Genomic DNA, 12,612 nt, shown 5'->3' with positions numbered 1-12,612 from the left:
GCACCACTCACCAGCACTCTCTGGGCCTGGCCAGTTCTTAACCCAGCAAAGTGGGCTCCTGTCCAAGCTGTGGTCTGCCAGCTTCTCCAGGAGTTTACCATGGGAGACAGTGTCAAAGGCCTTGCTGAAGTCCAAATAGACACTCCACAGCCTTTCCTGCATCCACCAGGATGGTCACCTGGTCATAAAAGGAGATCAGGTTGATCAAACATGACCTACCCCTCCTAAACCTGTGCTGGCTGGGTCTGATAACCCTGGCCAACCTGTATAACACTCAGTATAAACTGTTCCATAACCTCACCAGGTACTGAGGTCAGGCTGACTGGCCTATAATTACCAGGATCCTCCTTCCCACCCTTTTTGAGCATGGGTTTGTTTCCAGTCATCTGGAACCTCACCAGTGAGCTAGGGCTGTTGGTAAATGATGGAAAGGAGCTTTGCAAGCTCATCTGCCAGCTGCCTTATCACCCTGGGGCCATAGATTTATGAACACCCAAGAGGCTCAGCAGTTCTCTGACTGCCTCCTCCTTATTATCAGGGGGACCATTCTGCTCCCTGACACCATCTACCTACCCAGGAGGACAGCTGTCCTGAAGGCAAGTTGCTTTTCCAGTAAAGACTGAGGCAAAGAAGGCATTAAGCACTTCTTTCTCCTCATCTGCAGTTACTAAGTTACTAAGTACCCTCCGTTTTTCCAGTAAAGAACAAAGGTTGGTCTTACCCTTTCTTTTACCATTCATATATTTATAAAAACATTTTTTATTGTATTTTACAGCAGTATATTTGCTATTCACTATGAATTTGTTAGGGCAAAACCAGCTATAGTTGTTATGCAACAGAGTCTCTTATGCATGAATAAAATACAATTATTGAATTCATGCTCCTTTTGGGCTACAAATAAAATGTCACTAATTGTTCTTGTATAATAATACTGTTTCACTCAGTGGTAATTTTGGGCATATATTGAACAGAGATAACAACCGTGTCTAATATCTAATATGTAAAAAAATTCAATTATTTTGATGCTACAGTTTTATGAACAACCTTGACACTATAGTTTTTAAGTTCCATTTTATATTTTGTGACTAGATGGGGTAATTTTGCCTTTATTCTACTTTTCTGAAAAGGTAATCTAATCCTCAAGCCTTACCTCCTAGCGAATATTCACATGTTGGTGATTCTGGATGCTATGATAAAATTATAGATTCTAGTGAAGGAACACTTACAAGACAACAGACACAAATATTTCTACATCCACTACCCTCTTATTTAGGACAATGTGGGGACAATTGCAAATTTATCAGCATTGCTCTCTGAAATCAAACCACAGAAAGTGCTGGATTCTGCACCTGGGATGGGACAACTCTGTCATCAGATATCATCTGGGCTGTGTGTACACTGGGGAATACACTGGGGAATGAGATGCTGGAGAGCAGCACCACAAAAGGGGACTTGGGGGTCCTGGTTGATGGTGAATTGAGCATAAGTCAGCAGTGCCATGGCAGCCAGGATGGCCACCGTGTCCTGAGGGGTATCAGGCACAGTGTCACAGCCAGGCAAGGGAGGGGATTGTCTTGCTCTGCTCTGCACTGGGGTGGCCTCACTTTGAATATTTTTTGTGAAGTTTTGGTCACAGTATAAATGACATTGATCTATTAGTGAGTGTCCAAAGAAGAGCAATGAAGGTGGTAAAGGATTTCAAGGGGAAGCTGTGTGAGGAGTGGCTGAGGTCACTTGGTCTGTTCAGCCTGGAGAAGAGGAGACTGAGGGGAGACTTCACTGCAGTTACAACTTCTTGTGAGGGAAAGAGGAGGGGCAGATCCCTATCTCTCCTTTCTTGTAACCAGCAACAGGACCCAGGGGAATTACCTGAAGTTGTGCCAGGGGATGTTTAGATTAGATACCAGGTTAAGGTTTTTCACCCTGAAGGTGCTTGTGTGCTGGAACAGGCTCCCTAGGGAAGTGGTCACAGCACCAAGCCTGTCTGAGTTCAATAAGCATTTGGTCAGTACTCTCAGGCACATGGTGTGACTCTTGGGGTGTCCTGGACAAGGACAGGAATTGAGTCAATGATACTTGCAATTCAGCATATTCTATTATTTTATGGTTCCATGATTCTATGAAATCTCAAAATATTTTCCAGCCTTCCTGCAGTTCAGTAGTTTAGATCAAAAATTAAATGGATCGCTTGTGAAAATTTGTAACTTCACTTTCAAAGTAACAAAATGCAGCTTATTTATTTTGATTTTATAAAGCTGTTTAAGGTAATTGTATACAATAGATACGGCACTTTTTAGTGCTTGTTCACAAAGAAGAGTTCTTACGATGTCAAGTATCAACTAATTGAGTTTTGCCACTTACCAAATGTGAAACTGTTTACAGGTAATGGTTCTTTATTCAGGTAACATTTTTTGTGCTTTTTTTGGTGTGCTTTGGTGTCATTATGCTATCAAACTAAATTCACACATTTTTTGCCCCTTACCTCAAGCAAGAATGACAGAGGGTAGTTACCTTTATTTTTTATCTGTTTTATTACCTACGAGAATTACTACCTTACAGGAATTACAGCAGTCCACAGTCTTCCAAGCACAGAAATTCTGACAGAGGCAAAGGCACCTACCTATAACTAAGGTGAAATAGTAAAAATGATACAAGAAACTGAAAAGTCCTCATTATCCTAATGGTTTTCTACAAGTAGAATGTTACATCTGTTCTTTATTAGTAGTATTGTTTGCTACTGAATGGCAGTATTGTATTTTTAAAATTTGAATGCTTGCCTTTCACAGTGGATCCATATTGGATTAAAATCACTTAGAGAGTTTGAGAGCAACTGAGTACACGTGTAATGAAAATGTTTATACCATAGTACAAAAATGGGATTATGTTTAAATTAAATTAAATTTCATGAACATACATCCCAGAAATAATGATATGCTTCTTAAGTACAATCATGAGAATGTATAAATCTTCTTGTGACAAAGTGGTTGGATATTCAGACATGAATGAAACATCTGAATAGTTTTGCTTAGCAGAGATGGTTGTTATGCTAAATGGATTATAAAGGCCTGCAATACCTACTGCATACCCAAACTAAAGCTGATTTATATGAGAAGCAGGTAATTAAAGTATTTCTCTTACGGAGCTCAAGACTGTAGTTACCTCTTACAGCCTAACATTTAAGTTGTGTCATCTGTATGAGCTTTACATTAGCTGCTGGCCATGTCAAGCAGATAAAAAAAGAAAATTATTGTCTTCAGACTGATCTTACTTTTTATTACTGCAATAAAAATCTTACCTGGATTGAAGAAAATTCCTGCAACAGTAAATGATACAACTTGCTTTCTCTTGGGAATTCCAGCATTTTCTGAAGTCTCCAAGTCTTGAAGTATTGCAAAGGGGCAGTGAAAGAATTATATATGTCATAGTGTCTGTATGAAGGGTTTTTTTTTTCATTGTTTCTAGAGGATATTCCTTCAATTACTTGAAACCATTCTGTTTTGAGGATAAGAGCAGCTGAAGGCCATCATTGGCTCTTGATATTCGTTACATATATATTATAGAATTACAGAATACCAGCATGGAAGAAGACTTCAAGGATCATTTGGTCCAAATTTTTTTAGCAAAAACACAGTCTAGACAAGATGGCTAAACCTGTTCAGCCAAATCTTAGGTGTCCAGTGTTGGAGAAGTCATGGGATTAACACTTGGTGGGAATGAAAGGGATGAAAGGACTGGGAAGAGGAAAGACTAGGAGAGTTGATACTGTTAATCCTGGAAAAGAGATGAGCTAATTGCAGCCTTCTAGTACAGAAAGGGAGCCTACCAGACAGTAGTGGCAGTAGTGACAGAATGTGGGGGAGTGGATTCAAACTGAAAGAAGGTAAGTTTAGATTAAATATTAAGAAGAAATTCTTTACTTTGAGGAGTGGTGAGGCACTGGGACAGATTGCTCAGAGAAGCCGTGGATGCCCCATCTCTGTATATGCTCAAGGCCAGGTTGGATGGGGCTCTGAGCAAACTGGTGTAGTGGGAGGTGTCCCAGCTTGTGGCAAAGAGGTTGGAACAGGATGATGTTTAAGGTCTCTTCCAACCTAAGCCATTCTGTGATTTTGTGATGATTCTATGATCCTTGGATTGGTATGCACTGAATTGGTTTTCATCTGAATTGTACTTTGAAGACTAAAATGTCAGTTGTGGTGTTCATAATATGAACTTAAAGTGCTTCATAATCAATATGGGTTTGGATTAGTTTTAAGAATTCATTTTTTTAATCTTCTAAAACTGTTAATGATTTAAAATCTGTCTCAGAACAGTTTGGTCTTTGAAGACTTGGGTTCTCAAGGCAAACATGAAAATAATGACTAGGTTTAAGCCTTGAGTACTAGATACCATGAAATGAGATGGCACCTTGCTTTTGATTTTATGTAGCAAGATTATTTTTAATAACTAAACTGCTACCAAATTACTATAGTGTAAGTAAGACTTAAAAAAAGAGTGGACAGAGAAGTTTCCATGCACTTCTATTTGCCCTAGGCAAGCACAGGCTTATTTTACAGATTTCTGATTTCTATTTACAATTCTTTTCCTGTTCATTTTGGAAAAATGGATCATTATGTTTTGGTTTTGTTTGTTTGTTTGTGTGTTTGTTCTTTGTACTAAGTGATGTTGACAGTAATGAAACACATAGTGTTGAATCAGTCTGGACTGTTTGCTGGAGGGAGGAAGCTGGCAGTGAGGGAGGTCAGATGGTGGAATATTATCTCCAGGCTTATTGGTACACTGAATTCCATTTCACTTTGATTTCACATACATCCTTTATGGTCCTATTTGAGTCTTAATCTCAGGATCAAAATGTCTTGCACAGGAGTGCCTGCCTGAGCTTGATATTCTTAAAACTGTATTTTCACATGCTTCCTTGGAGAGTGATAATGGAGCGCAGGTTTAAGTACACCTTGTATATATCAACTCAAAATCCATTATGAACCATTTCTTTCTTCCCTAGTCCTCCCCACTCCCACCACTGCTTCCCCCTACAAATACACATAATTCTTGCTTGATTTTTGGAGAAGTAGTGCAAATGCCCTGTTTCTGGAACTAAAAAGCTCCAGGTGACAGTGACAACAGGAATTCCTGTGTGTGAACTTACATATTTACAGTGTGCCTATGTCTGTGTCCATAATATTGCACCTAGTGGATCTTCATCAGTATCATGAAGAGCCCACTTTATTTGCTGGCTATTGTTAATCACATCCAGAGACACCTAAGATGTACTGGCTTCTGTTTCCACTTCACACGCTGTTTCAACTATGTGTAGCTCTTCTCATTTTACAGAACCCGATACTCCTTATAACCACTGAGCTAATATGTAGAATTAATTTCTTATTTGATGTCACATGCTTTGGACAGTCAACCCTTGCTTTATATTTCTTTATGCTTTCTGATTGAGTCAATTCTGAAGACTGTGTGATGATACTGCTGAAATGAGTTCCCGACAAGTAGTGCAGTCTTTGTTAAAAGACTAGCCTTTTTGTGGGTTCTCCCCTACTAGTCTGCTTGACTGCTACACTCTGGTGAGACCCCATCTGGAGTACTGTGTCCAGCTCTGGAGCCCTTAACACAGTAAAGATATGACCATGGACATGTTGGAATGAGTCCAGAGGAAGGCCTTGAAGATGATCAGAGGGCTGGACACACCTCTTATGGGAAAGGCTGAGAACTGGAATTGTTAAGTCTGGAGAAGAGAAGGCTCCAAAGGAGACCTTACTGAAACTTTTCTATATCTAAAGAGGGTTTCAAGAAAGATGGAGAGGGACTTTCACAAGGTCTAGGACAAGGGAGATGGTTTTAAACTGGAAGAGAGTAGTTGGTTTAGGTTAGATACTAGGAATAAATTCTTCACCCTGGTGGGGGTGAGGCATGGAAACAGGTTGACTACAGAAGCTGTGGCTGCCCCATCTCTGGGAGTGTTCAAGGCTGTAGCGCTAAATGGGTTACAAAGAGACCTCCCTTTTTATCCAAAGGAGATCACTTTATTACAGAAATCACTCCCATTTATACCTTTAATCTCAACCAGACAGAACCAGAATTTACCAGAGGAAGGGCACCCATTGGCTGGCTCAGCTGTAGTGCTGCTGTCCACGGGTCATAGCCACCTCTCACCCCCCAAACCAACTTCCAGCCTCCAGCCTGCAGCTGTGCCTTCCCACACGGCCTTCTGGTGAGCATAAGCCTTAACAACTTCAGCAAATATATAACCCCATATTACACACAATGCAGACTAGTTTAGGCTTGGTTTTTGAGACCTGAAATACTATTTAAGTGATAATGTCTTTCACAGACTTTTATAGACTAAGACAGTGATGTCCTGCAAAAACTTCAGGAGTTGCCATGTACATTAACTGTACACTTAGTAGACAGTGGTTACTCCTGTGTTACCACTGACAAATGTAGATGCCAACAGGAAGGAAGCAGAGATAAAAGTATGGGAACTATAACTGTAGCAGTTAGTATAAGTAGTAATTAAAAAAAAAAAACAAACAAAAAACCCAAAAGCAGCGGAAATGATAACAGAAACTTTTCAAAAGTTTCTGATAGGTATGGGCCATGAATTGCTAATATTCTCTATATATAGAAAGTTAAAAATGGGATAATTGTAGTAATTTTATGCCAAGTTTGAACAATTTTTTTAGAATACATATATTAAATTTTTGTAAACAATTCCAAATGTCTTTGGCTCCAGTCGAGATTAGAATAGTGATTGAGCATTGGAAAATATATGATACATTGCTTTATGCTGCTTTCATTGATTACTTTTGTGGTTGTTTTTTGAATGTCCCCACTCAGAAGCTGGGGAATAACCAACAACTTCTGAGGTGTTGGAAGGAGAAAGTGATAGATGAGAGAGGGACATTTTAAGTAAAATTTGGTGGAGATGAGTGGGAGATAATATCTGGAAGTATGTGTATGCCATGAAAACTTTCAATAATTATTTTAATTTTATGTTTCTGTGCCTTGAAGGTATCCTGAATTAGCAACTGTGTGCAGAAATCCCAATACTCTAATTTTGTATCCTGGAGCTGAAGCAACCAATTTGGAAGAAGTTGCAGTGATGTCTTCTAGTCCATCTGTTATGATCATCATCGATGGAACATGGAGTCAGGCTAAAGATATATTTTACAAAAATTCTCTCTTCCGCCTTCCCAAGCAGGTGAGTTATAAATTGTAAAAAAAAATTCTAAATTTGTCTAATAGATGCTTGCTTCTGGTCTGTCAGATGGGAATGGTTTTCTGAGGATGTAACCAGCTAACAAGAGAAAGACAGCTTTAGCAATTATTTAAATCATCTGTTAGATTTTAAGAAAGATGATTGTGAATATTGAGGGTTTCCACTTTTTCAATTATTTGTTTTTGAGTTAGTGTATGTAACTTTTTAGTGAATCATTCTTTTGCAAAATTGAAAACTAATTTGTGTAGAAAATTTTAGTGCCTTAAGATGTTAGAATACATAGATTGAAATAAGCACTTCTTGATTAAAATAAGCATTTCTTTCCCCCTGCATAAGTATTTTACATTGCAGAAATAGGAAAGCTGAAAGTTGAATTTTGTATCCTCTTAGGAAAGGGTCACACTCTTCTCATATGTGTTCTCCACCATATTTAAAACTGTCTCAGGTAACATGTGATAAATACTGTCCATTTGATGGTATGAACAATAATTTTGTGTCTATATCTTAAGTATTTTCATCAGACTAGGATTGTTTGTCTATGTTTCCTTTTTTGGCAAAACTGCCATTTTTATTCAGGGATATTACTGAAAGTGTATTTTAGAAAAAGTATTAATACCAGAAGTTTTACTAATGTAAAAAATAATTCCTTTCATCATTGGATCATAATTGGTATCCCTGAGGCTGTTAAAATGTTTATTTTATTAAAGTAATGGAAAGCAAACTTATGGATCATTTTATACACAAGTAATACTTTTAAAATTATTAAATCCTGCCTAAGGCAAATTTGAACTGATAAAGACTTTGAAGCGATAGAACAAGTAAAAATATACTAAGATACTACACCAAAAAACTCTAGAAAAATTGAAAATTGAACAATAGTATTGACTATGATGCATGAAGCCTTATTTAAGAAAATTAATAAATATATAAATAATGTATATTTTAAAAAATCCATAATAACCAGGTTTTTACTTACTTTTGATTTATTTTACTATTGCATTAGATTTCACCAAGATATGAAAATGTATCTGTGCACTACAAGAAATGAAAAAAACATTTCATATTTACAAAAGAATGTGTTTCTTCCATAGGAGGTTATTACACCGCAAAGACTAAATATGAATCACATCTACATGAGATTTTATAGAAACCTAATTTGCCCATAATTATTTTCTGTATGCGAAGATGTTTTGTACAGAATTTCATAGCTGTAGGAGCAAATACTGGTGTGGGATGTTAACCCTCTGTACATGAACATATATAAAAACATGTAAAGACATGACAGCCCAGAGAGATAGTTTTCTGGATTGAAGTTGATAACTTCTGTAACTGTGTACCTTCCCCCCCTGCAAGTGGGCACCTCTGTACAGGGTGTATACAAGACTTTGTAGAAGGGAACGACTGGATATGGTTTATCATGAGGGTGAGTCACAGACTTCTTTTCTGAGAAAGTTCAGGGGTATTGACTGATTTATGAAACGGTGATGCAAAGGATAATACTTGAAGCTCTAGGGAAAATCATCAGCAGACAGCAGGAATATAAAAAACATTATTGGGAGACTTTCTTCTTTGTGCATATTGTAATTCTGTATTGCATCAATTGTAAACTTTAACGGTTGCAGTTATTAATCGACACTCTACTTTTTATCTGATCCGCTTTTTCAAAGGAAGATGTATTCTGCCATCCCTACCCTATTTTTTAATTAATTTTTTCTTAAACTGTGGTAGATGGTTTCATCCATCTGCTAAACATACCAGAGTTAAAATCAATACTTGTTTTTCTTTTATTTTATATGCCACTTGATGCTTTCTATTATTCAAATCACATGGACGTGTTATAATGACATTGTTGAGTTCCCAAATACAAAAAGAGCTTCCTGCAGGAAAAAATGTTTTCCCATGTTGAAGTGTGACCTGGCTGACTCCAGTCTCTTAGATCAAGTTTAATGGTTACATTCAGTGGTTTGACTGTTACTTTAGCTTTATTTGTGCTGGGCTGTGCTAAGTCAGAACTTGTGCTGTAGCTGCAAGCAGTCACCTGTGAGACAGGTAAGGCTCAGTGAAGGCACTGGCTGAGTGCAGAGCAGTGCAAAGGCTGTTTTGGAGCACTGTGTGCACACCTGCATGTTCTACTAAGTGTGGTCATTTTGTGTTGAAATGAGCTTGAGGCACCTGTGCAACCCCCTAGAATTTCGAAATGGTTACAATTATCAGTACTGTGAAGGTTATTATAAAACTGTCTGTGAGTAAACACCAGCACTGTTAGGGGCTAAACTTTATTCACCCTGTGAGTGTTCTGTTTCATCTTTCTCACTGGGCTAGACATCATGGCCAACACTGTAGGGTTTTTCTGGCTTTTCAGTATTCCTATATTATTTCTTGTTTTCTACATCATAGTTCATATTTAAATACTCTGTAAATGGTTCTCGATTTGGAAAGAGTTTTTGCTGATCGTGTCTTGAAACTTTGGATTGATATTGCAATTTTGTGAGATGGAAGCGAGTAGAATATCCCTGTATTTGAAATTCAAGAAGGTGGGCTTTGGCCGCAGAGAGTGAGGTGGATATGACAACAGCTATATAGAGGGGATGTTAAATGTGAAAAGGATGTGATACCTGTGGGCATTATCTGTAATATAAAAAGAAACTAGAATTACTCAATGAATGGTGATTTAAGCTCTTAATCAATATTCTGGAGGCAGAAAAGAGCTATTTTTGTAATGACAAGGTTAGCAATTTTTAATTGCAAGACATACTATAAAGACATAATAGATTGGAGGCATTGAAAGGAATATTTAATTGTATTACTTTACAGCTTTGCTGATTTTGGGTTATACAAACTGCTGTGTTGAATGATTTTCAAGATACTGTGGGATGTTTTAATAAACTTAGCTGTTGTTTTAAATTACTATTAAAATACTGAGATCTCCAATCAAAGCTCTTTTAATTAACAGCTCAGTCAGCAGAGTGTTTTTCTTTGGAAAAAATGTTAAAAGAAATTTAAATTGTGCTCTTTGAGAAAGCCCCAGAGGAAATATAGATATATGAATAACATATTTAACTTAATCAGAAAGATGTAAATTTATGTCTTGATCCAGAATCATTCTTACTATCTGGATATTTTTCATAAATTACAAAGCTTGAGCTTGGATAAACTTTATAGCAGAAACGTATGAGGCACTGGGCTTAAGGTGACTTTACAGAATCACAGAATCAACTGGATTGGAAAAAGCCTTTGAGGTCATGGAGTCCAACCTAGGACAGAACACCACCATATCAACTTGGTGGCACTGATACCAAACACCACATCCAGTATTTCCTTGAAAGTCTTTTCACCTTCAGGGACGGTGACTCCACTGCATTTCTGAGGAGCCCATTCCAGTGCCCGATCACCCATTCTGTAAAAAAATTCCCCCTAATGTTCAGCCTAAACCTCCCCTAGAGCAGCTTAAGACTGTGTCCTCTTGTCCTATTTTTAATTGCATGGGAGAAGAAACTGCACCCCACCTGGCTACAATCTCCTTTCAGGGAGTTATACAGAGTAATAAGGTCTCCCTTGAGCTGCATCTTCTCCATGCTAAATGCGCCCAGCTCCCTCAGCTGTTCCTCATATGACTTTAATAGCCTTTAATATGATTATTACATTGATTAAGTAGGGTACTTCCTGAACTGGCACCCTCTGGAGAAGCACATTATCCCAGGATGTTTTGCATAGCCACAGCTGAGGGAGAGGTCACACTCCGCAGGCTTTCCTGCAACAGCTGCTGTTGCAGAAGAAATATAGAGAAGGTATTCAGTTACCTTGGAGGAGCTGATGCAATTAATTGGAAGAACTAGCCATTTGGCACAGTTCTTGTGGTGATGTATTGTTTGAAGTTTGATTGTGTGAAGCAATCATAGGCCACTGTGGGCGAAGCTGCTTCTGTTTATTAGGAGATAAGTAGAGCATAGTGGGGAGAGATTACTGAACCCCCACTTTGGCCTTCTACTCCTTCAGCACCAAATAATTATTGAAAAATTACTTATGGTGTATGGTATGTTATATATGGTGTTTTCATGCCATGAAAGCCACATATATAAAAAGTCAACAATCTATCCCAAGTGCTTACGGTTTTATTGAAAGCAGGTAATACAGAAATCATTTTTATGAATAAGTATTCCTGGATCACTATTGTCAATCTAAGAATCTGCTGTCCCAAACCTGAGTGAATTATTTTTATCACCTGATATTGTTTTTCTTTTTTTAAAACCCAGTGAAAATCTTTAGGTCATCATGCTTATGTTGGATAATGTAGAAAATAAATATCAATCTCTTTAAAGTATTGTAAAGTGCTACACAGTTGGTTGTTGGCTTTGTTGGCTGTTTTTTGGAAGGGATGAGAAGTAAAAAGTTTACAGGCACTTTCTGGATAGTGTGGTTTACTTATTACTTACTATTTTTGCCATCTTCTTGGTCTTGTGGCTGCCCAAGGTGCATCCAGGTCAGGACAGGACAGGCCCTGCCTGGTCTGCATCTTCCTCCTTCCCCACTCTTGGGGTGGGTTGAGGTTATCTTGCTGTGGCACTGAGGGAGAGCTGGGTTCCAGGGCTAAATGTTGTGGGACTTGAGGAAGCATGTGATTGTTCTGAGGCTTTGATAGGCTTTGCACTGAGTTCTGTGCCCACTGGAGGGGAGATTGGTCATCTTTTAGATGAAGGCTTTGAACCCCTTGTTTGTTGTATGTGTTTGTCCCCTCCACCCCCCCCGGGACCTCCAAGATCTCTGCTTGTCTCAGGGTACTGTGCTTTTTTCTGTGTGAGGCCATATCCATGAGTCCTGCTGGCATGCATCTGTCCTTGCTCACCAGTCATGTCATCTGGCTCACCCCTGTCGGGGGGACAGTATACTCTTGCCTTGTCTGCCCTGCTGGCAGTGACTCAGCCCTGGGGGTAGCCCAGTGCCCTTTGGGCTCACTGGCTCTGATTCAGGGCTCAGCAGAGGTTTTTCAGTTCTTCGATCCTGTTTTTTTTCTGGTGTCCCATGCTCCCTCCTCAGAGGAGAGGGGTTTTGGGTCAAGAACAATGCATATCAATGTGTACAGTGACACTGAGCAGTGGCGGCACTGGGAGCTGCACCATGCCATGTTGAAGCCAAGGGGACTATCCCAGTCCAGGTTCTGGAGCAGCTCTCACCACCTCAGTGTCATCACATTTCATTTTGAGAATTTTGAGGGGTGGGGAGAAGAATTCATATTCTGGTATTCAGGTAACAATAAATAGTTTTAAGTGGAATGCTTTTTATGTGGAATGCTGCATTGTCGTGGTTTTAAACCAGTAACTAAAGAAATTACTTATTTCTTGTTGTGAGATATGGATTAAAACAAGAGCAAAACAGGCTTAAAACTTAAA

At 38.7% G+C, this 12,612-nt stretch overlaps 1 protein-coding gene across 1 annotated transcript in view; it reads left to right on the top strand.

The window, feature by feature from the left end:
• The window catches only part of DTWD2 (DTW domain containing 2), a 67,591-nt gene that overhangs the window by 32,333 nt on the left and 22,646 nt on the right, over positions 1-12,612 (top strand). Inside the window, exon 4 of the mRNA XM_015615088.3 lies at positions 7,018-7,207. Within this exon, the coding sequence (XP_015470574.1) occupies positions 7,018-7,207 (190 nt within the window). The remainder of the gene's footprint in view (positions 1-7,017; positions 7,208-12,612) is intronic.

The sequence above is a fragment of the Parus major genome, chromosome Z (assembly GCF_001522545.3).
Source record: "Parus major isolate Abel chromosome Z, Parus_major1.1, whole genome shotgun sequence".
Classification (NCBI taxonomy): Eukaryota; Metazoa; Chordata; class Aves; order Passeriformes; family Paridae; genus Parus; species Parus major.
This window is presented reverse-complemented; position numbering and strand designations above follow the sequence as displayed.